At 38.0% G+C, this 27,064-nt stretch overlaps 3 protein-coding genes and 1 pseudogene across 3 annotated transcripts; 2 read left to right on the forward strand and 2 right to left on the reverse strand.

The window, feature by feature from the left end:
• Nucleotides 1-7,419: 7,419 nt before the first annotated feature.
• LOC131016437 (uncharacterized) lies at nt 7,420-7,943 on the forward strand. Its single transcript, XM_057945129.1, has 2 exons — nt 7,420-7,480; nt 7,569-7,943. Exons 1-2 carry the CDS (start codon nt 7,433-7,435, stop codon nt 7,929-7,931), a joined length of 411 nt encoding a protein of 136 aa, XP_057801112.1. The 5' UTR covers nt 7,420-7,432; the 3' UTR covers nt 7,932-7,943.
• A 792-nt stretch (nt 7,944-8,735) lies between these two features.
• LOC131018700 (uncharacterized) lies at nt 8,736-9,652 on the forward strand (annotated as a pseudogene).
• A 10,449-nt stretch (nt 9,653-20,101) lies between these two features.
• Nucleotides 20,102-21,148, reverse strand: LOC131018701 (uncharacterized). Its single transcript, XM_057947413.1, has 2 exons — nt 20,806-21,148; nt 20,102-20,664 (listed from the first exon to the last, which is right to left on the reverse strand). Exons 1-2 carry the CDS (start codon nt 21,146-21,148, stop codon nt 20,102-20,104), a joined length of 906 nt encoding a protein of 301 aa, XP_057803396.1.
• A 57-nt stretch (nt 21,149-21,205) lies between these two features.
• On the reverse strand, nt 21,206-22,162 carry LOC131018703 (uncharacterized). The gene has a single exon (XM_057947415.1). The coding sequence runs from the start codon at nt 22,160-22,162 to the stop codon at nt 21,206-21,208; it is 957 nt and encodes a 318-aa protein (XP_057803398.1).
• Between the last annotated feature and the right edge of the window lie 4,902 nt (nt 22,163-27,064).

Consider the following 27,064-nt stretch of genomic DNA (forward strand, 5'->3'; position numbering starts at 1 on the left):
AGTGAGAATCGAGCAAATCAAATTAGTAGTCCTTCCGTCCTAATATTCATGGCATATTTTTCTTTTTGGATTGACCCAATACACATCACTTATTTTTCTTTTGGGCTATAATTAATATTTAAGTAAAATTTTAATTAAACTAACAAACTCTAATCCCCAAATTTCTGTCACTCTTCTCTCCTATATTTCTCTCCACAACCATCTTGACTCTCTCTAGTATTTCTCGCCTCTGCCTCTCCAGCCGTCTCCACCCTTACCTCTTCCTATGTGCCGCCTCCATCTCCGCGTTGTCTCCACCGTAGCGTCGCCTTCCCCCTCCCCCCCCCCACAAATATTCGTAGCTTTCTTCCCCATAAAAATAAACGAGCCATAATTATTGGGACGGAGGGAGTATCTTCTTTTGTACCTTTGCCTAATTATTACGTAGCTAGTCTAATATAAAATTTAATATTTTCTGAGATTAAACCTAAAGATTTAAAAGGAAAAAAAGAAAAAGAAAAAATAGGTGTGCAGCTACGAATTGAATTACAAATTATTTAAGCTAAATAGCGAAAGGCCAAAAAAAAAAAAATGATTTGGCGGGGCAGAGAAAATCAACGTTTTCAGCATATACTCCAATTTTGTGAAAAATCAAATAATTCACTACACAAGCAACGCGAACAAAAAAGGTTTACCGTGTCCACAAATAGGAGTACTGAAACTATCAGTACTGACACTGCTGACAAAGGAGAGAGAGAGAGAGATCGCCCAAAGTGTAGCAAACAAACAAGGCGTAAAAATTTCTTGGGTTCACAAGCAATGAAAAACCCAAGTATACGTCTGGCCTTGGATGCCTAACAAGATTTTTCTAGATTTGCAATATCTATGGTTTACAAGGAAAAGCTTTTTTCCTTTTCTATATATAGGGAAAATTTTATAAAAATGCAGAATGTATCAAATTTAGTTTATCATGATTGCAAAAAGGTTATGATGGTAAATGAGATAATAATACACCTTTTGAACCGCTTACAATGACACAATATTTTTTATTATGAAATTAACAAAAAAATGTTAAAAAGTGAAATGAATAGAGGCCACTTATTTAATGAGTATAAAATTGATAGAGATCATATTACTTCATTTGTCCCCCAAATAATTTTCTAGAAGTGAGCCATAGGTTTTAAGAGAAATCATTGAGTATATTTGAAGTGGTGATAAAGTGTTATAATTAATATTAAAAGTGGTCAAATTGTGTTATAATTAGTATTTAGAATGATAAAAAGATGAAAAGTAAAAGTAAATAAGACATTATTAGTCCTGAGGTAGTGTCCTAAAATGAAAATGAAAATTATTTTAGGGATGACCCCAAAAAAAATTGAAAAGTTATTTGGGGATGTAGAGAGTATATCTTTAGAAATTGCTATTATGAATTAGACCAAAAAAAAAATCATATAACTAGTAGGGTTGTGCACTCGATCCGAATTGGACCGACCGGGATCAGGCTGAGAATACTTAGAACCAACGGCAAATATTTTGGTGGACCGATTCGGACCAAAGTTATAGCATGGACCAGACTGAAATCGACTATAATCGACCATCGATTTTGGTCCGATTCGGTCCAAAACCGACCAGAATGTTCAACTTAAAAAAAATGTATTTTTTAATTTTTAAACTTATTTTAGCCTATTTAAGAACAATAATTCAATATACTACTTATCAATACATTAAAATCATAAAATTCAATATACTACTAATTATTAAAATCATTAAATTCAATCAGCAATTAGGATTCAAATTGAATCCCATAAAAAATCATAAAATACAAATAAAATAAAAACAAGATATATTAATTATATTTATTCGGATTGGTCCAGTTTTCGGCGGGTTTGGGCCATTCAAAATCAAAACTGGACCAAAATATTTTCGATCCTCAACTTTAGATCAACCACCTCGAATCAAAATAATTAGTAGAATTGGATCAAACTGATTGAACCGATCGATTCGATTCTATTCGATGGTTTTAATCCGGTCTTCTCAGCCCTAATAATTAAGTGGAACTGAGGGATCCTCGGTATTAGATAGTCATGGAGATATCATTATATAAAAAGTGACTATTGAACTGTGTTGAGCAAACAAACTAGAAAGTTTGGTTGAGGTGATATAAATAAAAGAGAGAATAGAAGAGTTAAAATGAGAGCACATATAAATTTAATTTGGATGATGAGATCGAATTGAAGAAATAATTTGCTAGAAACTTCATTTTACAGTAAATTCAACAATTTTATGATGTATGCAAAAATTATACCCCTCTTCATTGTAGCTAAATTGATCGATTATTTTTAAATACAAAATTTAAGAAATTAGTGTTTTAAAATTACTATACTTTATAAACTTAAGTATTTTATGCCCAAATTGAGTGAAGAACCTATTTTACCCTTTGATGTTGATGAGATTGCTTAATTTTTTGTAAAAGTCTTACACATTTGATCGATTTGATAGCTATCAGTCATAAAAGTCAACGATTTGACAGCTATCAGTCAATAACTGATCTGACCTCTCGGGCGGTCATATCATTTCACCGGGTAATCATATGATCAGACCACCTATATCATATGACCTCCCGATAAAATCATCTGACCGCCTGGTGAAATGATCTGACCGCCGAGCGATCAGATGATCTAGCCACCCACCAGTCAAATGTGTAAGACTTTCACAAAAAATCAAGGAAACCCATCAACATCAAAGGGTATTTAAAGAATAGGGCATATGATACTTATGTTTATAAAAGAAGACATTTTTCATATATATAACTTAAGGAATATGGCATTTTAAATTTTCACTCATAAAATAAATAAATGATTAAATATTTATATACTTATATTTATTCTATATAAAAAAAATTGATCAACTTAATTTAGACGATAGAAAAAATTGATCAAGTTAATTGGAATGGATGGAGTAATATTTAAAAGTGGTGTGTTCCAATTATGACATCATGATTGTCATACCACTTATAATACATGAAGCTACTATTTTCTTGTTTCAGAAAAAATGAGTTACTATTTTTTCGACATTATTTTCATGACGAGGACAAATACTTTCGAACATTAGGGATCCGCATTGGAGAGCTAAGGTGGGCTCTTAAAAGTGTCCCCACCATTTAAGAGCATACCCTCCACATTAGAAGAGCCAACACCTTGACTCTTAATTTTTTTAATCTTTATTTTTAATATTATTTTCAATTAAAATTAACACTAAATCTAACAAAAAAAAAATCATTTAAATTAAAATTTAACACTACAAAATTTAAATTGAATTACAATAAAAATAAAATATTAAATTAAATCAAAAATAAAATACTAAATTTCATTGCGACGTTTGATTTTCTCCACTTTCTTCAAGTGAAACGTCAACTCGTCGGGACTCATTTGAGAGGTGTCCCTACCCAAGATGATGCCGTCCGCGACGGCGCGTTGGGTTTGGAAAAAATTCCATGACCTTGACTATGTTCTCCATGGTCTCGAGAGCTCGAGTTTGCTCGCCGGACGCTCCGCCTTTTTTTCTTGCCTTTTCTTTGTCTTTCTTCGCCGCCTTTTGGCCTTGAGGCCTTGTTGAGATACTTTGCTCGCTAAAAGTCGTTGTGTAGAGACCATTCGAGCCATTGGATCATTTGGCAGAATGGACATCCTCGCCAATAGACACGAAATTTTGACATTCGCGAAGCACATTCCACGCATGTGGATACTTGAATACACTACCATGCTCGAGAGCGTACAATTGTTGTGTTTGAGCGGTGATTTGCACGCTCATGCCGGAGGCCCAATTCCCCCGGCACTTGTCATAGATGGCCTCTCACACCTTCTCGTCCCTTTGGATGCGTTGTAAGTACGACTTGATTTGCTTCACATCGCGTGGAATGGTGCCTTGGGGTCGTTGCACGTTGTATTTGGTGACGATGGCACCCCAATACATGGCTCTCTTTTGGTCCTCTTCTGACGGAGTCGCATGTGATGTGTGCATTTTAGTTACTTAGTTTAGTGTGTGTTTTGTCATGGTTTTATGATATATTGCCCAAGTTTGTGGTATTTTAGCGCATGGATGGTGAATAGAAGCTATCAGAGGCCGAGAGATCGAAAAATGCGTGAATTTGATGAAGATGACGTGGATTTGGAAGATGCTTAGAGATTGGGCTTGGAATTAATTGTCTAGATTTAATTTAGCCCAAAACTCTTATTTTTAATTATATTTTGGGGCCTTATTTTGATTAAGGGCTGCAGCCCATTTGTGTGCATTTGTGGAGGTAATTAGCTGCACATTAGGGATTTTTAATCCCATTAGTTATTTGTTCTTCTTTTTAGCCGCATAGGAAAATTATATAATATAGGATTAGTTTAGTTTGAGTTGGACACGTTTTTCTATTCCTTAGATTTTAATTAAGTGATAGCCGGATAGTTTAGTAATAGGAGTTAGGATTTATTTGATCTTTCTCTTTAGCACTACACATTATTTCCCTAGTTTAAGAATTGTTTTGTTTACTTTTGCTATAGCTTTTGAACTTGGCGACTACTTTGGAGGAATTGTGGCAGACGGTTTTATTTGTTTTAATTCAAGTGGTGATTTTATTTTATTTGTAATTTAATTTATTTTCTTGTTTCATGCTTGCTTTAATTTATTTGCTTGTTCTTAGTTTAAATATGAGTAGCTAATTCTTTAATTCGACGAGAATAAAGAAGCACTAATTTATTAATCTGTGAGACTTAATTGAGCATAAAATTGGTTCCTATTGATTTCGATTTATTCTTAGGGTTTAAAGATAATTATGATTTTATTTAAGTCTGGTCAACTTAGGTTTAATTGGATTACAGTCAATTAGCACCTTCAATCCGTAATTGTTGGAATAGGGTTGATTAGTGATAAAACTACCGTGTTCATAGTAGGAATAAATTGGTAGATTAATTATTACTAGCGTATCTAGGATAATTGGTCTAAACTGGGTTCCTTCTTTTTAATGCTATTAGAATATTAAATCTATGACTGACGTATCCAGCTAGGTTATATTTTAATAAGGGAAATAGGCAGGACTGGCGTATCCAGCCGCCTATCGACATAGTAAGTAGGAATTGGGGTATGTCAGTGCGTATCACGGTATCCTATAACTAGTTGGTTGATAGGGATTAATTAATCTTTGCGTCGATGGTCAGAGCTTTGAATTAGTGTGTGTGGATTTATTTGAGCCGAGTTACCTTTTTATTAATTAATTTCTAGATTGTTATTTGAATTATTTGATTTCTTAGTTATAATTAATTTTCTCAAAGTTAAGGCGTGGTGGCATCACCAAGATTATAGATTTTAGGGAATTGAATTATTTCATCCGCTCTCTGTGGGATCGACCCTGCTGGGAATTGAATTATTTCATCCGCTCTCTGTGGGATCGACCCTGCTTGTCATTATACTAATTAGTTCTTGATAATTCTGCATGAATTATTTGGTAGAAAACGACGTCCACCAGCATGTTGTCTCCACATACAAACTGCAGATGAGTGTCGTCTCTGCCAGAGTGTAGACACCTCTTTGTTTGGTGGTCACCGGCATGGTCGCTATCTCATCCACCTTGGGCTCAGTCGCCGCCGCAAATTGGCATTCAAATTAATTCCCTCAAGATCCGTCATTGAAACGACATTTGATTCTTGAGAGAATGGCCAGAATAATTGGCCGAATGAATTTGCATTGGCAGGAGAGGGATTTTGGGGGCGGTTGCTCCAATAATTTCCCCAAATCTCATCCATTTTTTAGCACAAAAATATATGAAAGAAATAAGATGAAGGGGAATGAGAATCGTGTGAAGTTAAATCACTACAAAAAAGCGTCGGTTTACCGGCGAAATTTACCGGCGGCTGCTCCGCCGCCGGCGATTACTGGCGGCTTTCCAACGGCGGAGCGGCCGACCCGTATATTTTAAATATATAGCATACATACCGGCGGCAAAATCGCCGCCGGTGATCACCGGCGGCCACGCCGCCGGGAAATGTCAATTAATTTTTTTTTAAAATATTTAACAAATAGCGGCGGCATCTGCCGCCGGTGATTAGCGGCGGCAAGATTGCCGGCAGTAAAAGGAGAATGCGGGTCGGGCTTTAGCGGCGGCAATGGGCCGCCGCTAATTTTTAAGCCCAAATTCGGGCTTCAAGCCCTAACCCTCTCCAGAAGACCAGAACACCCCCCTCCCCTCCAGCCCCCCTGCCCTGCCGCTGCCCTGCTGCTGCCTGCCGCCTGTCGCCGTCGCCGGTCGCCGCCGTCAAGGTAAGCCCCTCCTTTCCATGTCTCATCGTAGAGGATTTTTGGGGTTTGGTAGTCGATCTTGTGGGCCTGAGCAGGAGCGACAGTCCTCGTCAGGCTCTGGGCCGTACATTTCTGCGATTCCGGAGTCTGGTTTCCCTCCACAGACCGCTGCTGCATCTGGGTCTAGAAGGCCCAAAGGCCGATCAGTGGCGCAGATTAGGGCCGATTGTGCTAGGCGCGACAGGAGGATCCTCTTTCAGAGGAATACTGATGGGTAAGTATTTTTATTTAAATCATTATTTGTCTATATCAAGTAATTCTTTAAATTATTTTGATATATTGGTACAGTAAGTTGATCGAGCCCCCGGGGATCTCCACCAATTGCACGAACTCGTTTAAGAGGATTCCGAACCCAGGCGGGTACACGTGGAAGTTAACTCCGCCAACGGTGCAGGAGTTGTATTTTGAGGAATTCAAGGTAAATGAATTTCTACTATATATAAATTTATCATTATATATTGTTAAAATGTTATATTAATTTAACCAATATATTCAACAGAAAGAGTTTGCTCGGAACCCTGATGATGAGGCTGATGTGAAAAAAATGTGGTTAAAAAATGCCCGCAAAAGGTACAATGACAATATGAGCGAGTATAAGAGACAGCTCAAGGAGAAGACCGAGGCAGGGGAGATGATGGAGACACCGCTTGGCATGTCCGACACCTTTTGGACGGGACTCAAGGCATACTGGGATCAAGATGAGGTTAAGGCCGTTTCTAGGCGCGCACGTGAGAACCGATACTCTGAGCCCGATGGAGTTGGTACAGGGATCAGTCGGCACGTTGGAGGGTCTCAGTCGAGTCGTATTCTGCAGCAGAGTCTGGTTAGTAATTATCGATTAAGTATTTATCTAATAAATATAAATATTAATATATATATATATAATATTATATAATAAATACTTAATATTATATATATATATTATATTATAAATATATATATATATATATTAAGTATTTATCTAATAAATATAAATCTATATATTATATATATATATATATATATATATATATATATTACCTTATTTATCTTATATAAATGCATGAACAACTCGTGGATGGTGAAGTCCCCCCAACTGCATCTAACTATGTACAACACTTTCCTCCGCCTACACATGTACGCAGATGGAACTTTTGTGTCAGAAAAGGATGCCAACCTTGATGTAAATGTTTAAGTTTGAACAAATATTAGTAATACATAGTAAAATGTATTTATTTTATAATAATTGTGTATTGTTATGTATGAATTAGGCGGAGATTCATCGCGTTGCTGCTGAGACAAGACGAGAGGACCGACTCGATGAGGTCTACTTGGAGCTCGTACGTCCCGGTAGGTCACGACTGTACGGCACTGGAAGTGCCGGTGTGAGCCAGTTTAGTAGGGGGTCTACTAACAGTACAGGCTCTTCCCAGATATCTCAGCGGATGTATGAGACTCGGATCTCCACACTGGAGGAGCGTCTCCAAAGGGCTGAGGAGGATAGGGCGGCCCAAGAAGCAGCACGTGAGGCCGAACGAGCCGCACGTGAGGCCGAACGAGCAGCACGTGAGGCCCTTGAGCAGCGGATGAGTCAGTTCGAGGAGATACTGAGGCGGTCGGGTCAGCTACCTTGAGCATCACTTCTATGTATCTATATCATGTTGAACTTTTTTTTTATTTATGTTATGTTTCTGAACAAACACAATTACTCTTGAACTTTGTTTAACATTTGTGTTTTGTTGAACAATTTAATTGTTTTATGTTTTCAAATCGTCCTATTTATTGTGAGTGAATTCAAGGTATGCAAATGAATTCAAAATACATTATAATTACAAAATGAAAATACTTATACTCTATAACGTAGATTGATAAAAAAAAATTAATAACATATTGATTAATAAATAGATACTCCCTCCGTCCCTAAAATAACTTCCTCTTTTTCCATTTTGGGACGTCCCCCAATTAACTTCCTCTTTCTTTCTTTCCATTTTTGGAAACCTACCCCACCACTAATAATATTTTATTTATTCTTACTTTTCACTTTTCACCACTCCCAATACTAATTATAACACTTTTCACAACTTCCAATAATAATTATATCACTTTTTCTCCATTATCAATACACTTTACAACTTTTTAGTAAAACCCGTGCCGTTCCCAAAGAGGAAGCCATTTCAGGGACGGAGGGAGTATATTGTTTCGACATAAAAATAAGGACATATATGCAAATGAATTCAAAAATACATTAAAACTATCAAATTAAAATACTTATGATTAATAAACTATATTGATAAAAAAATTAAAAAACAAATTAAAAAACAAATTAAAAAAAATTAAAAAATAAATATTTACTCCCTCCGTCCCGTTATTAACAGCACGTTTCTTTTCGGCACGGGTATTAAGGAGAGTGTTATTAAGAGAAAAGTTGTAGGGACCACATGTTTAATGTTATTGTTAATTAATGTTAAATATTGTTAATAAATAACTCTCTTCTTCATCAACACCAGAGGCCGCCGCCGGCGGCGCCGCCGCCTTCCCTTCGCCTCGTCTGTCCTCCTCATCTCCGTCCAACAAATGTGTTTCCCCCAAATTCAAGAAATCCAAGAAATTCTGCAACTAAAGCCACTAGTTTCAGATCTCAACTCAAGCTTGTAGGCCCTGTACTATCGGATCTGGCCAAGGCAGAGAAGCCACCACCGACCCTCCCTTTTACAGAACTCCGACGACAACAGAGGGAAGGCGGTGGAAGAGAGGGAAGGAAGAAAGGCGAGAGATGGGTTGTCAAACACAAAATACAAAAAATGCACGAAAAATCATAGAACACATACACTATGAAAATCAAACTGAATCCCTCAGATCTTGTGTCAAAATTCCCAAGTTATTGAAGACAAAATCGAAAGGTAAAAATTCCCCAAAAATAAAATCGAAACAAAAGATCAAAACAAAAATCGTTAGTTTCTGAAAATCAAAACAAAAATCAAAACGAAGACAAGGGGTGTGAGGGAGCTGAGTGGTGGAGTGAAACCCTGGCGGTGGAGCGGCCTGAATATTACCGGAGAACGGAGACGGACGCCAGAGCCAGGGGTGTGAGGGAGCTCAGTGGTGACCGAGAATCTGGGGTGGTGGAGGGCACGAGGGCGGTGGTGGCGGCAGATCGACGGCAAGCAGATTGAGGCGGCGGTGGGGTGGTGGAGAAAAGGGTCGAGATGGAGAAGGCGGCAAGGCCAAGCAGAGAGGGAAGGCGACGAGCAGATTTTGTGGGAGAGAGGCAGCAGGCGGTGGAGGATGGCGGCAGCGCTAGGCAGTGGAGACGGCGGAGGGTGGTGGCGGAGCTAGGCAGTAGAGGCGGCGCTAGGGTTTGGTGGTGGAGGGATGAAGAAGAGGATAGAGAGAGAGATGGAAGGAGCGTGCGTGAGTTTTAGAGGAGAGAGAGGGTGTTGCAAAATAATTGGGGAGATTTATTTAGATATACAATTAGTGAATTAATTAAGCTCTAAGTGATCCCTTATTATTTCCAAAAATAGAAATGTGCCATTAATATTGGGACAGCCCAAAATGGAATACGTGCCATTAATAGCGGGACGGAGGGAGTATTTGCCATAAAAATACGGGCGGCACGAGACTGGTCCGTAATTAACAACATTACTTGGATATTATCTCCTCATATTCAAATGTTATGAATATATGATATATATTGTATATTGAAATATCCTTTAAATGATTTAATAGGTAATAGATATATCAATTATACGAGTGTTCTCTACTGGGGACAATTCAAAATGAACTTCAAGGTTAAGCGTGCTTGACTTAGAGCACAACTAAGATGGGTGACCCACTGGGAAGTTCGCCTAAGGTTTGAAATATTGTATAAATACGAAAATATTAGTGGAGATAACTAAATAAATAAAATAAAATAAAATAAATAATTTAAATAATTATATAATTAAAATAATTATTTAATTACCGGCGGCATATTGCCGCCGGTAATTAGCGGCGGCACGGGCCCGCCGGTAATCTCCCAACATCGACGACCATCGGTGTGGTGGTGGTGATCACCGGCGGCATCTCTACCGCCGTTGATTACCGGCGGCAATGTGCCGCCAGTAATCAGCGGCGGCGAGAACCACCGGTAAATGTTCGGGAAACCATCTGAGTTTCCCGAGAAAATATACCGGCGGTAGGGCCGCCGCCAATCTCCGGTGGCTGAGCTTCGCCATCGGCAATCACATCTCCGACGAGATTATTACCAGCGGCAGAGGGCCGCCGGTAATGGAATCGCCGGCGGCCGTCCCTTTTTTACCGGTGGTAATCGCCGCCAGTAATCCCTTATTTTTTTGTAGTGAATGTTAAGGGAGAGGAATTTATAGCAGGAAAAGATGAATAAAGAAAAGAAAAAAAAATCACAAAGAGCCGTTGAACGGCTCTCTGCCGAAAAGAAAAAGGAATCAGCCATTAAATTTGAATTTTTCAATTTTTAAGTTTTTTTTTAATTGCCCCCTTTTTTTCTGATTGGGTCATGTAAAATACGCGTCCAATCCATCTCCACGGTGCACCAGGGTCAGAGGGGGAGCCGCATGCTGCATTGGTGGGGGGCGCGCGCACCCCCCACTGTGGATGCTTTTATCGAACAAGAGTTTGAATGTATTTCCTTTCTTTTCAAAATACATATAACAGTCGCAAGTATTATGCGAGAGACTTGGAATTAAAATTCACTAAATCCATAATTTTCGGTTGTTCGACTAAAAAATAAAATAAGAAACCTGAACTAGTTCTAATTGATTTTAGATTCTAACCAAATGAACTTTGTTAGTCATCCTCTTGAGACTGCCCAGTGGTAAAATGAGATTTTTTAGGTCAAATTGAGTTTGTCTAAAGTTGTCATACCCAATTTCTTAAATATGATTTATTCATCTAGTATAATTTGGAGGTGTTTTTTCAAATATAGTACTCACATGTCCCATTAAAAATAGCTCATTTCTTTTTGACACAAAAATTAAGGAGAATGTGTAAATTGAATAAAAATTGTAGACCTTATAAATTTTCAAGGATTAAATTTTATTTTGTATGAAAATAAGTCATCTTTAGTGAGACGATCCTAAATAGAAAACGAGTCATCTTTAATGAGAGAGATAAGTGGTTCCTATCAACTCAATTTACAATAAAATGAACTTGGTTTTTAATCGAACCAACTAAACTATTATTACATATAGGGCTCGTGTAGTACGCGGTATGAGATAAAAGTGTGATGTGTTTGACTGAGATATCTTTTACTCCCTCCGTCCATGAAAAGATGTCCTAATTTTGTCATTTTGATTCGTCCATAAAAAGATGTCATAATCTATTTTTAGTAATAATTTGTCGGTTCATTTCTCAACTCAATAACTTAATTAAATTTTTCCACTTTTCTTAATTTGTGGACCCCTTTCTCCACTAACTAAATAAACAAAATAATTTTTTTAAAACTCGTGTCATTGTCCCTTTAGACATGTTTTCATACACGGATGGAGTACTATATATCATAATAATATTATGTTTGGTATATTGCCTTAAAAATATCCATAAAATCCGTCGTTCCTTAAAATAACTTCTTAATATTTTTTTTGATCCATCCCCAGAAAACCTAATTATCTTTTTATTTTTGGACTATACCCCACCACAATTAATTTTCTATTACCCATATTTCTCATCTTTTCACTCATCTCAATAGTAATTACAATATATTTTCATCACTTTCAATACACTCAATAACTTTGTCTTAAAACACATGCCCCTCTCTTCTAGAAGTTATTTAGAGAAGGGGGTAGCATTATTTTATTTTATTTTCTTGATTAATTAGATTGTTTCGCGTTTGTTAGAATTTTAGCTTTTATATTGAATATAATTTTGTCAAGAGTAATTTGTTCATTTTTTTTTTTTTTTGATAAAAAATAAGTTAAAGGAAGAAATGTGTGCATTGCAATTACTCCCTCCATCCCAATATTTAAGACACAATTCATTTGGGCACGGAGATTAAGGAGTAGTGGTTTAGGTGTTAAAGTGATATGGCCCACCTCCATTAGTATTTTGATTAGGTATTGTTTAGTGAATTGTTTGACCTTTATTTTAACTTTTGACTTCAAATTTTAAACTTAAAAAATTTAAAATTCGAAAATTTCATTAAATTAATTTCTGCCACATTTTTTTATTTCTATTTATTCCTTTTTTTTCTTTAAATTTTTGTTCATTTCCCAAAACTGCCGCTGCCTAATTCCCTCCAAATAGCCGAAAAAAATGAACACATTAAACATGAAAAAAATTGGCGTCACTTTTCAATTAAAATTGCCACCAAAAGTTATGTTTACAACCCTATAAAAGGGGGTGTTTGCACATTCTTACTACACCAAAATTTGGGCAGCATTTCGCCCCAAATTCTTCTAAAAAAAAACTGCTTCCACCAAAAAAAAAAAAAGAGAATGACAAGAAGGAAAGATCTCAGCGGGGCCGAACGACAAGCTATTGCTTTGTTTCTTCTTCAAAACTCATCAAATGGGAAGCTTCACTATGGGACGGCCAAGGCAGCCATGGAGAAATGGGAATGTTGTCGGAGTTCTATCGCCCGTTTGTGGAAGGCTGCAAAAGAGGAAAATGCACAAGGTCATTCCAACACATACATGAGCACAGGGGGGACACAACCCTCATACCAACACATTGACAAACATGGTTTTCGTACCTCAATATCGCATGAATTGTTGTCATTTTCCCCCATGAATTGATTGCTAATATGTGTTTGTATCCCAATTTTGAGTTTTGTTGAGTTTTAATTCCTTGGTGTAGTTTTGGAGTGATTTCAGGGAAAATCAAGAATTAACTGGAGGATTTTGAAGACATGAGATCGAAGTACGTCTCGAGAGGAATCCGTGAGCGCAAACGGCGACCAAATCCGAGTCCGGACGAGGGAGAACGGAGCAAAACGAGCGGCCTGCGCAATACGCCCAGTAGCCCGCGGTCACCACCCGCGGCCGCGGGGTGGGACCGCGGGTCAGCTGTTCCCGACTCAGGAGACACCCGCGGTCACCACCCGCGGCCGCGGGGCGGGACCGCGGGTCCCCTGAGCATCCCCCACGTTTGAAGGCCGCGGACGCGGGCCGTGACCGTTGGAAAAGGGCGGGGCTCCCCCAAATGGACCCCAAACGCGTTTTTAACCCCTTTCTCCCCCTTTTCCTCACATTATTCATCATCCCCAACACACACACCCACTTCATCTTCCCCAATTCTCTCCAATTCCAAACCCTAGCCTCCATTCTCTACCATTTTTTCTCTCTTCCACACACAAAAACAACACCAAAATCAAATAAAGAAGGGGAAGACTTGGAAAGGAGCTCATCAAGACTACATGATTGAAGATCAAGATTATAGGATTTGTCTATGAATCTCTATCTCTCTATATCTTTATTTATGTTTTCTTATGACTTGAGATTTGCTTTTATTATGAATATGCTTGGCTAAAATCTCTTATCTTAGGGATTGGATTAGATGGATTTGTAATGGATTGATTTCTTTGTTTAATATTTATATCTTGATTGTGCTTATTGTTATCTTTTCAAGTCCTAGATTTATCTCTTGTATGATTGGTTGGCCACCTTTTGTGCATTTCTAATTTGTGATTTGAATCGGGAGATGATAATTACAATAGATTAGGAGTTTGATACATATCATCTCAATAAACCGGGAGGTTGAGAGGTGGGTGAGGGCTTGTTGATCTTTTGTGCTCTTGGGAGTTATAGGTTAGAAATTGACCGGGGACGGCAATTATGACCCGTAATCTACTGTTTTAGTCGTCCGGGAGGGGGCTAAAACTAGTGGGGAGATCGCCCTAGATAAGTAGGCCATATCAAGATTAATATTGCTTAGATTGAAGTTCATTACGATCCATCGAAATCTAGTCCCTAGGATAACTTTCTTTCGAGTCATTCCCCAATTTATTAACTAAGTTTATGTTATTGTTATTTACTTTGCTTGCTTTAATTTAGCTTTGTTTTAACCTTCAATACCTCTTCATCTTTGGTTGTCTAAATAGATTGAAAACAACTTATTAATAGTATTTAGAAGTTTGAATTCACCAATCCTTGTGGGATACGACCTTGCTTCCACTTATTGCAACTACACCGTATACTTGCGGCGTGGTGAAAATATTAGCGAACAAGTTTTTGGCGCCGTTGCCGGGGATTGGTTGAGTTTTTACTTTTGATATTGTGAAAAGTTGTTTTTATCTAATTTAGATATTGTTTTTATGTTTGTTTATTTATATGTTTATTTGTTTTTGTTAGAGAAAATTGCTCCACAACCGTAAAAGCGGCACCAAAAATGGATGATGGAAGGAATGAGTTGGTTGAGCAACTCCAACTACAATTGGCGTTGATGCAACTTAAGTTGCGTGTTTTGGAAGCCAAAAGAAATTGTAGGCAACCAATGATCCAAAAAGCCTTCCAACCAACACCTTCCTATGGTGACTTTTATGACATGGGGTGCAATGCCATGGAGTGGCAATCACCATTGGAGTATGAGGACCATTTCAATAGTTGGAATTATGAAAATTCTTATTCCACTCAAGAAGGCTTCCAATGGGGAAATCGATACTATCAAGTGGAGAAATCGAATTCGAAAGACGATCTCCTACAATGCTTCTTAACTACACAAGCTTGGATAGAAAAAAGTCTAGCAAAATCGGAGGTTATGCTAGAGGAGCAAAGAAGGTCTTTGGCTACCACTATGGAAAATCAAAAGCGAATTGATGATTTGTGCATGGCCATTAGCCTACAAAATGGAACCTTGTATGAGGAACCAATGCCAATGCTAAGTGAAGAGCCTCAAGAAGTTGAAGAAGAGTATGAAGAAGATGAGGATCAATTCTCCAAACCCCTTGAAGTCGAGAGCCCAACTTTTCCAACACAACCTCTACAATTCCAAAAGGATGAAGATTTCACAAGTTTTAAAGAATGCAAAGTCAAAAATTTTGTCGATCCTTACCTCAACACGGGCGATTCTATGAAGGCTTGCTTCTTTCACTTTTATTTATCTTCATCTTTTGATTTTCACTTTGATTTGTCTAATAAGGAATTGTTTGAGTGTGGTGGTACTCTAGATGGTGAACGAGATTATCATGACGCCCGGGATGTCTCAAGAATTGCAAAGCCACCATATTTTTGGGTCGCGGTGGATGGAGCATGCAAATTTGATGAGAAATGGCCACCGCCTAAGCCTCCACCTCGTTTGTGAGTACGAGACAAGTAACCATTTTCTCCTTCATCCAAACTTATTTCTCCTTTGTGTGAAATAAGTTTGGGGGGAGGGTGAAGATGGGTTACTTATCTCGTTTATCCGTTGTTTATTTATTTAGTTAGTTTAGTTTTTGAATAATGAGATTTTGTCTCTGTTTTTGAGCTTTTCCTTGTCTTTTGTTTTTGAGCTTGATTGTTGAAAAACATGAGTTGGATGAAATGTGTGTTGGGCTTATGATATGAATGTTGCTTTTGAAAAGAAATTGTGTGTATCACTTGTGGATTATGCATGAAAAGTTTGAACTTGTGACAAGTGAGTTAAATGTTTTGCCTCCAAGAACTTGATAATGAGCTTGTAAGATTTGAGCCATTGATTGTCATATTATCACAATCTCATTTTGTTCTTGAGTGTAAATCGATTGAGCATGTATGTTGGTCTCTAGAACTTGCCATGAGTCCTCTCTTGAAAATAAAAGTAGATGTGTTGTTAATATTGAAGTGATTTAAGGCCATCTTTGTTAGCCACTTGACCCCAATTGTGCCAAATTCTCATATGATCCTAGTTTACCCCTTTTGTGCCTTGTAGCCTTTCTTTGAATGAACCAATGATAAAGGGGTAGAACTTAGAGTGTTAGTGGTTGCTTTGATGAAGAAAAAAGTTTGGGAAATGATTGAAATTGCTTATCAAGCTTTGATTGTGTGAAAATCACTAATCCCCTATGAGCTCAAAAAGAAAAAGAAATGAAAATGAATGTGAATAAAAGTGCATAAAGGGGAGTGATTTGCCTTTTGAATCATAGCCATGATAGATATCACTAAGGATGAAAAGATGAAATGTAGGGATTTTGGTTTTTGATTGATAAGAGAAATGGTGAAGTTGATTTGTTCATTGTGATTGATGGATTGTGGGATGAGTCACTTTGCCTAAAAAAACTACTCACCTTACCAAAGAGCCCTCATTACAACCCAATGAAAGCCCTTTTTGATCTCTATTTATAACACATTGAAGCATAGAGAGTTAGGACAAATGGCAAGCCTATGGTAGATTGCATGCATTGTTTCGAATTGAGTGTAAACACGTCCATTCTAAACACTTGAGAGTCGAGTGCATCATTGAAACATTCACCTTGTGAGGATTCAAGCTTGGAGGCTATAATGTTGAACTTACTATCACTTGTGACTTCTTGAAATGCATATCTACTTGTGATACACTAGTGAAATATTTTGAAAAAAATTTGAAGCCCTTGAAATGACACCAATTCATTCTCACATGTTTGTTATCTTTTATTTCTCTTCTCTTTGTTGTTTGGGGACAAACAACGCTTTAAGTTTGGGGGGGTTGACAAACATGGTTTTCGTACCTCAATATCGCATGAATTGTTGTCATTTTCCCCCATGAATTGATTGCTAATATGTGTTTGTATCCCAATTTTGAGTTTTGTTGAGTTTTAATTCCTTGGTGTAGTTTTGGAGTGATTTCAGGGAAAATCAAGAATTAATTGGAGGATTTTGAAGACATGAGATCGAAGTACGTCTCGAGAGGAATCCGTGAGCGCAAACGGCGACCAAATCCGAGTCCGGACGAGGGAGAACGGAGCAAAACGAGCGGCCTGCGCAATACGCCCAGTAGCCCGCGGTCACCACCCGCGGCCGCGGGGTGGGACCGCGGGTCAGCTGTTCCCGACTCAGGAGACACCCGCGGTCACCACCCGCGGCCGCGGGGCGGGACCGCGGGTCCCCTGAGCATCCCCCACGTTTGAAGGCCGCGGACGCGGGCCGTGACCGTGGGAAAAGGGCGGGGCTCCCCCAAATGGACCCCAAACGCGTTTTTAACCCCTTTCTCCCCCTTTTCCTCACATTATTCATCATCCCCAACACACACACCCACTTCATCTTCCCCAATTCTCTCCAATTCCAAACCCTAGCCTCCATTCTCTACCATTTTTTCTCTCTTCCACACACAAAAACAACACCAAAATCAAATAAAGAAGGGGAAGACTTGGAAAGGAGCTCATCAAGACTACATGATTGAAGATCAAGATTATAGGATTTGTCTATGAATCTCTATCTCTCTATATCTTTATTTATGTTTTCTTATGACTTGAGATTTGCTTTTATTATGAATATGCTTGGCTAAAATCTCTTATCTTAGGGATTGGATTAGATGGATTTGTAATGGATTGATTTCTTTGTTTAATATTTATATCTTGATTGTGCTTATTGTTATCTTTTCAAGTCCTAGATTTATCTCTTGTATGATTGGTTGGCCACCTTTTGTGCATTTCTAATTTGTGATTTGAATCGGGAGAGGATAATTACAATAGATTAGGAGTTTGATACATATCATCTCAATAAACCGGGAGGTTGAGAGGTGGGTGAGGGCTTGTTGATCTTTTGTGCTCTTGGGAGTTATAGGTTAGAAATTGACCGGGGACGGCAATTATGACCCGTAATCTACTGTTTTAGTCGTCCGGGAGGGGGCTAAAACTAGTGGGGAGATCGCCCTAGATAAGTAGGCCATATCAAGATTAATATTGCTTAGATTGAAGTTCATTACGATCCATCGAAATCTAGTCCCTAGGATAACTTTCTTTCGAGTCATTCCCCAATTTATTAACTAAGTTTATGTTATTGTTATTTACTTTGCTTGCTTTAATTTAGCTTTGTTTTAACCTTCAATACCTCTTCATCTTTGGTTGTCTAAATAGATTGAAAACAACTTATTAATAGTATTTAGAAGTTTGAATTCACCAATCCTTGTGGGATACGACCTTGCTTCCACTTATTGCAACTACACCGTATACTTGCGGCGTGGTGAAAATATTAGCGAACACACATACATGAGCACAGGGGGTCACAGCCCTCAAACCAACACATACATGAGCACAAGGGGGTCACAGCCCTCAAACACAGAGGACACACACCATATTCAGTCAGTTAACAATCTTGAAGAAGACAGAACCAAAATCACAGCCATAACACAAAATCAAATCACACAGCCCATATTACTCATGAATCATCATCTCAGCATACGAAATCCATCTACCACAATGTACTAAGGCAATTAATATGAGGGACACAAGTACAATAAGAACAATCTCACCCTTTTCACAGGCGGTAAGTAGATTTCGAGGAACCGTCGGACCACCGGAGTATTGCCGCTCAACCATTCTGGGGTGTCATCATCGATAGCCGCCTCCTCCCTCTCTCTGAGGACGTCCTCCCCTTTCTCAGTGCATACGAAAGGGAGTAAATCGGACTCCTCTTTCTTCATCGCGAGAGAGCGTCGGCAGCGACTGTAACGGCGAATCATGGGCCGTTGGATCGGCAACACGGGCGCATCATTCACCGTCAACCCCTCCTCCAAAGCACCACCGGATCGGAGGACTCCTTTGAGGGAGTTCGGAATCCGCCTTCTATCTCAGAAAAGTAAACAGGGGGCGGCGGCGACAACGAAGGCAAAGAAAACCCCAAGGACCCGTCAAATTCCGACTAGAATTCTCCGTGAAGCTCAGCAATATAACCAGGGGGTGGCGGCGGCATTGAAGGCATAGATTCAAACGGATCGATGTCCTTCGAATCAGGGACGAATTCACCGCTTGAATAAGAAGCCCAACGAAATTTTGGGCTCATCCACTTCAATTTTTAGAGATTCGGTGGCGGAAACTGAGTGGACTCACCTCGGAAGAGGGCGGCGCTCACGAATCTGGGATCGAGGGTGGAGGGAGAAAGGGAGGGCGACGTATCGGAGATCTAGTGTGAAGGGAGACGGCGTATCGGATTTTGAAGGTGGATGGAGCCACCGATTCGATCGAAGGGAGCGGCGCTCATGGATTCGGTGATCTAGGGTTTGGGGAGTAATGGCAGAGAGAGAGAGAGAGCGTGAAGTTTTGACACAGAGTGAGAGAGAGCGTAAATTAATGAGAGAGAGAGAGAGAGAGAGAAATTTGAGTATTTATACTCTCATTAGCCATGATTTAATTAGTGTACTTAAATGACTAATTCTTTTCCAAAAAGGAAATGTGTCTTCATTAGGCCATCCACTGTGGTGCTACCCATAGTGGATGCCACATGTGTGCCACCTCATCTACTACCTCCTTTTTCAACTACCCCATATTTTCTCCACTATAGCACTACCTCACTTTTAACTATTCATGGACCCCACTATCATTATTACTTTACCACCATATATATATATATATATATATATATATATATATATATATATATATATATTTGTGTATTTAATTTTGTATTATATTTTATTTTAATAAAATTAATATGATTATATGATTAAATTAATTTATTTAAATAATATAATTTAATTTTGAAATTAATATAATTATATGAATAAATTAATTTATTTGAATGATAACATAGAATTTTAAAATTAATATAATTATGCTAACAAAAATTAAAATTCAAACGCACATTTTATTGAAAATTAATTGCTTACAACACACAACTAAAATTAAAAACACAAATACACACAACATCTTAATTTAAATACCAAATGATGACAAACTAAAAAAAATTTAATTATGACACTAATCATCGCCGAATCGCGCCCACACGTGCTCAACCAGATCGGATCGATGTTGTTGATGTATTGTTTTGTCACGTACTCTAGCACCCCTTCTGAGGTACTCGTTGAATCCTCCTACCGAACCATGATTTATTTCCCCTGCAATATTGTTGCTCGACGTGCTTGGTTCGTCTTCAACCCATTGGCTTGCCATTTCCCCTTCATCTTCAATTATCATATTATGTAAAATAATGCAAGCATACATAATGTCAGTGATATTTTCTTTATACCAGAGGCGACTCGGACCTCTAATCATTGCCCAACGAGCTTGGAGAACCCCAAATGCACGTTCTACATCCTTCCTCGCAGCTTCTTGCATTTCCTTGAACTTCCTTCTTTTTGGATCTTGAGGATGTTGGAAGCTCTTGACAAAAGTTGCCCACTCAGGATATATACCGTCTGTTAAGTAGTATCCATGGGCATATTGCGTGCCATTTACTGTGAATGGGATGGAAGGCGTTTGCCCTTGTAGAACGTCGTTGAATAGTGTAGACTGATTAAGCACGTTTATATCATTGTTGGACCCTGCAACTCCAAAAAAAGCATGTCAGATCCACAAATCTTGAGATGCAACCGCCTCAAGCATAATTGTTGGGACTCCATGATCGCCACGGGTGAATTGGCCTTTCCATGCTACTGGGCAATTTTTCCATGTCCAGTGCATACAATCAAGACTCCCGAGCATTCCAGGAAAGCCAGGCCTCTGCTCGTGCATCTCCATCAAGCGCTGATAGTCATCAACGGTTGGCCGCCTCAAGTAGTGTCCACCGAAAACCTCAATAACACCTCGGCAGAAGTGGCGCAAGCACTCGTACCCTGTTGTTTCAGAAATCCGCAGGTACTCATCGTAGTGATCAGGTGGGCCACCATATGCCAACTGTCTAATCGCATTCGTGCATTTTTGTAGTGGCGTGAAACCCTTCTTCCCTGTGGCATCGGGTCTTTGTTGAAACCATGTGTTGTGGGCTTCCAAAGCATTCACTATGCGAGTGAATAACTCTTTTCGCATCCGAAAATGCCGCCGAAATACATTGTCTCTCCTCCTTCAGACGTTGTTCCTCCTTTTTTAGAAGTTGTTCATTTTTTTTAGAAGCGTATTTTCTTCCATTATACGTAGGTATTTTGCTGCATTGGTTTCATGCTCTTTTGCAACTTCACGCAGTGCATCGAGGTCATCTTTTTTCCCCTTCCCCTTATCCTTTTTCTTTGCCGCTTTATGCCCCATTGGGCGACTCGTGGGAGTTTCTTCAGCTGTAGAAGATGATGTGTAGGCTCCTCCTTCTGTATTTTTGGTTCTCTTGGATGCTTGAACATTTCCTTGCACCTCGGCAAACTTGGGAACTTCTTTCAAAAGTCTCCAAACTCCAACATATTTAAAACCTTTTGTACCGTGATGCTGCTTGTACTCTGTTTGTGCCATCTCCATAATATCAGCATCATTTGCACCGCTCTTCCAGATGCTTGCAATCCTATTGTCACATTCAGAAAACAATTTCACCTGTTTCTGCATCTTGTAGAAATGAGCCTTCAACTGTCTAAACTTTCTGCTTGGAGTGTTGGCAGGACGATTTTCATTGTAGGCTTTCGCAATGCGTTTCCACATTTTGTCCATCTTTTGGTCGTTTCCAACAACTGAATCGATGCTAATATCGATGTAACATTGCGCAAGAACTTCACACTCCGCATCTGAATAAAACACCCGGCGCATGTTGGTATTCTCTTCGTCGTCGTCGGATGAAGGCTCAACTGAGAGATTTATATTCTCCAAACCTTGAACTGCCTTTCCTGAAGATGGTGTGCCTCCATCAGTACCACTCCCATCTACACTGGTCCTCCTGGAAGAGTCAGAAAACATAAACCCCTGTGAAGGATATCCTTGTGGGAAAAATCCTGGAGGGGGATACCATTGTTGAGGATATCCGTATGGCTGAAATCCATGAAATGGATGCACTTGGGATGAAAATTGAAATGAAGGGGCTGATTGACTCATTGGATTGTTGGGATATGTTTGAGGATTAGACATATGTGGCCAAGAGAAATTTGGAGGACGATTGCCGGAATTTTGAGAAGGATCGTTACAATTTTGTGAAGGAGAACTTGAATTTTGTGAAATTGAATTTGATCCATATGGATCAAACCAATTTGGAAATCCACTCATGATGTTTCTAAATTTTTTGGAGAAGAAGTAAATATAATAAATAGACGAAGAGAAATTTTGGGGTAAGAATCTTATGATACATGGAGATATATATAGGGAAATAAAATTGAAACTAATACAGATGCTGCTTTGTATCATCACGTCAAATACAGATGCTGCTTTGTATCATCACATCAAATACAGATGCTGCTTTGTATCATCACATCAAATAAAGATGAAAGGATATGTCGATCTCTGACAAATTTATTTGTTTGGAGTTGGAAAATGGAAGGGAAACAAATAGGAAAATGAATGGGGAAAATGAAAAAAAAAAAAAAAAACTAAGGAAACGGCCGAAATTGGAGAGGAAACAGGTGGGCCAGCCAGGTCCGTCAATCGCAGGCGCACCCACAAAATATTAACTCCCACTATGGCAATCACCTTTCCACGTCAACTACTATCCCTTTTTTTTGTGCCATAGTGGGTGCCCTTATTGAGACAATCCAAAAAGAAAATTGTATCTTTAATAATGGAACGGAGGGAGTAGTATTTTGATTTCAATGCAATTTTGTCGAAGAAAAGTCATTCAATCAGTTCGATCCAAGTTTTAGTTAACTCATCTCAATCATCTATTGACAACTATATAACTATACATCGAGCAACCCATTCTAAAAATTTTATGGGTGAAATTTCAAAAAAAAAAAAATACTTTGAATTTAGTTAACTCATCTCAATCATCTACTGACAACTAGTATATAACTATACATGGAGTAACCCATTCTAGAAAAGTTTATGGGTGAAATTTCAAACAAAAAAACTTTGAATGATGTAACAAAGGTCAATGATGTGTCCCGAGCTGAAATGTGGACACAACATATATAGATGAACATCTTTCACCAAAATCTGATAAAATCATATTGACAAGACGAGTCTCTCACACCCACAACCAAACACACTATGACCCTTTGTCAGAAAATAAATTATTAAAATTGGATAAACAAAATCCAAATCCCAACCCTCAAGTGCAGTCAATATCCTCTTGCTTTGGCCCTTACCCACTTACACTTTTTTTCTTCTTTCTCGTTTCTCAAGAAAAACATGCGCAGTTTCAGAAAGTTTTCAAAAATCAAGCAACCAATTTTTTTACCACTCAAAATCCAACCAATTTATTATTGGATGCCAAAAAGTGAAATCACTTACTAAAATATTCTAAATTTAATTTGTGGGCTTCCTTCTTTTCACCCAGACCACACCAGACATCATGCTTCCAAAAGTCTTCCTTCCCTCGTCACATGTACAACAAAACCTGCTGTATCCTCTTGCTTAATTATTCAAATTTTTGTACATAGTTACCCACGCTTAATTATTGCACTCACGTTTTATCCAAATTATAATGGAAAATTCCATTATAAATGTCATTTCTCCAAATAACTTCTTATATTTCATTTTTGAGATGTTCCCTTTATAATTTTCTATCCATTTTGAAACAATACCCTATCACTAATAATATTTTATTTATTTTTATTTTTCAACCATTCACCATTTTCAATATTAATTATAACACATTTTCACTACTTTCAATACTAATGATTACATTTTTTTCTCCATTACCAATACACTTAACAATTTTTTCTTAAAATTTGTGTCGTTTCCTACTATAAAGTTATTTGGGGGACGGAGGGAGTACTTTTTTTTTGTCAATATATTCTCTCTATTCTTAATATTTAAACAATTTCAATCAACCCACTTTATCTACTAATTACACCTTTTAATCTCTGTGTCCAAAAGTAATAGGACATTTGTAATGGGATGAAGGGAGTAATATATAATCATATAAATCATTTTCCAATATTTAGTATGATCATATATTAATATGAAATAATTTTTATATAAATTATTTTTTAAGTTATTATAATAAAATTAAATTAATGGTGCAATTTCAAATGAAATTAATCTCGATCACTTTGTTAATTCAATGTGAAATTTCAATTAGGAAACCTTTTATATAAGTTTTCATTTTATATAAGTTTTCATTTGACGGTGTTTCATTAACTTAGTTTCATTAAAAGTTAATGTGAGATTAAAAATATGTTAAAAAGAAAAAGAAAAAGAAAAAAAAATGTAAATTTCACGTAGAATAAGATTGGGGATTCCTTTGAAGCATTTTATCACTAATTGTGTGTGTATATATATATATACATATATATTTTCCTTAAGTAGTATATATATATATATATATATATATATATATATATCTAATTATGTACAACACATTTTGTTTATGTGAATACATAAAAATTTCGTCATGTGGCAAGTACTAGAAAAACACGGAGAAGTAAAATAGGAATACAAATTTCAAAAGAAAAAATAAATCGTACCCGGCGATCGTAGGGACCCAGCGCTCGCACGAAGACGTCTCTCGCCACTTTGATTAAGCAAATACTTGAACATACATATATGCATATATAGATCGAATTTTATTAGGAAAAAAAAAGAATGAGAAAAAACATATATGCGAGAAATGCAGTGAGCGTACCATGAACAAACGGCTCCGAATTTTCACCAATAGAAAGAAGAAGAATGTCACAAACTAACTCTGGGTAGAAGTTCACGAAATTATTCAAGAAATGTCAAACCCCATTATAAAAGCAATCTGCCACCGACTGACGAAGAAATCCACGCATGAATTGCAGAATTTGATGCTTATCTGCAGGTGTATATCCAAGCCAATCATCAGTCCAAAAGAAAATAGAAAAATCATATTCCAAGTGACAATAAGTGTCTGAGACAATTAATGTTAGAAATCAGGCTTTTTAAACCTAGCCAAACCGAATAAGTCACCAACAAAGTTTTTAACCTACTAAAGTTATCTTAATAACGATGTCGCAACTAACCGAAACCGAACTCTTTACCAACAACAACCTTCCAAGCCATTTTCATAAGAAATAAAACGTTCATAATAGCAAAAAAAATGGATCCCAAGACCCTCATCTTCCTTAATGGCGCAGATTCGATCCCATCAGACAGTAAATGATGGACACTTATCAATACTATCAGTCAAAATGAAATTACTGCAAGCATTATCAAGCTCCTTCAGAAGCGAACGAGGCCATTTATAGAGCATCATCGAATGTACCAACGAACTTTGTATGACCGACTTCATCAGGCATATGCGACTTGTCATGGAAAACTACAAACCTTTCCATCTAGCAAACTTATTGAGAATCCGATCCTTGATAGAAAAGAAGTGGGATGCCAACGAACATCGCACGAACAGAGGAACATCAAGATACATAAAGAAAATAGTACCCGGAATAAAACCAAGAATCTGGTTAATTTGGTAACCAGAACAAGAGGAACACCCAACAGTAAAATATAAATGAGACTTCATCTTGCTATAGATTTGACAGGAAATAGATCCATGGAAATCCAGAGTATTTTAAATAGCTCTAGCATCTCTTTAGTTGCCTTACAAAATAGCAGGATATCTCTGCATAAAGCAGATGAGTAGGAAATTTGTTGTGACCGATCCATTTTCATAGGCTTTAGGTGACCTGACATCACACTGTTTAAGAACAAATGGCTCACCACATCTTCAGCAATACAGAACAAGATGGGAGACAGTGGGTCTCTCTTTTGTACTCCTCTAGAACATGCAAAATACCCACAGAGTTTGCCATTATAAAGAATAGACAAACGAGCAGAGGAGAAAATGATCGAAATCCATCGGATGAACTTATCTGCAAACCCCATAGCCTTCAAAGTTATGAAGATAAAATCCCAGCAAATAGTGTCAAAAACTTTTAGGAAGTCAATTTTACAAGTCATATTCTTACCATGACAAGACCTTCACATGCATTCCACACCCTCCGAATCGAGCATAATGTGATCATGGATTAAACAACCGCTAATGAAGCCAAACTAGTTAGGAGAAACACACTTAGTCGCTACTTTACCCAATCTAGTAACCAAAATCTTGGAGATAATATTGAAGAAGAACTTCGATAAAATAATAGACCGTAGATCAGCCACAGTCTCCACTGTCTCCTTTTAGGGATTAGAATAAGAGTATTAGACTTGAGACCATGTGGCAGATAAGATTTCCTAAAGAAAGTCTGAACAATGAAGATGTCTTGTTTGATAATATCCCAACAGTTTTGATAAAAATAGCCCGAGAAGTCATCCGGACCAGGAACGCTATTAAGGTCCAAGTAAAAAAAACTGCAACTTTAACGTCGTCATCAGAGAAAGTGCCTAAGAGGAGATGAACCTGGTCAGGAGTAACAACATGTGTTGGGAACCTTGTGGAATATCCTAACCCTTGTTTTGATGATACCAAAATTCATAAGGACTTATATGTAATAGACTAGAATCGTTTTTGAACTCAAGTGTTAGAGTTCGTTTCTAGTTTAGTTGCGGTGTCGAAGACTGAAGACTGAAGAACGAAGATTGAGTACTGAAGACTGCAGTTACCAACTGAAGTATCAGTTGAAGAATCAGTTGAAGACTGATTATTTAATGCGAGCAAAGGACTGATACTAAAGTCAAGTATCAGTTGAACATTCCTCCTAGGACTGATCTTTCAACGTTCAGAGGAATCCACGTACGCACAAGTACAGCCGCATTAAATGCAGAGATCTCAGAATATCTTATCTCTGCCGAGGTCATTCCTATATGGTGGTTACTTTTCAGAGATGTCACATCTCCTGTCCATTAAAGAGAGCCGTTTCCACACAGACAAGGAACCTCGAAGATTGAAGCCTCAGCCCAAATTCGAATTGCTCTCCA

Source organism: Salvia miltiorrhiza, chromosome 3 (assembly GCF_028751815.1).
Source record: "Salvia miltiorrhiza cultivar Shanhuang (shh) chromosome 3, IMPLAD_Smil_shh, whole genome shotgun sequence".
NCBI classification, from domain to species: Eukaryota; Viridiplantae; Streptophyta; class Magnoliopsida; order Lamiales; family Lamiaceae; genus Salvia; species Salvia miltiorrhiza.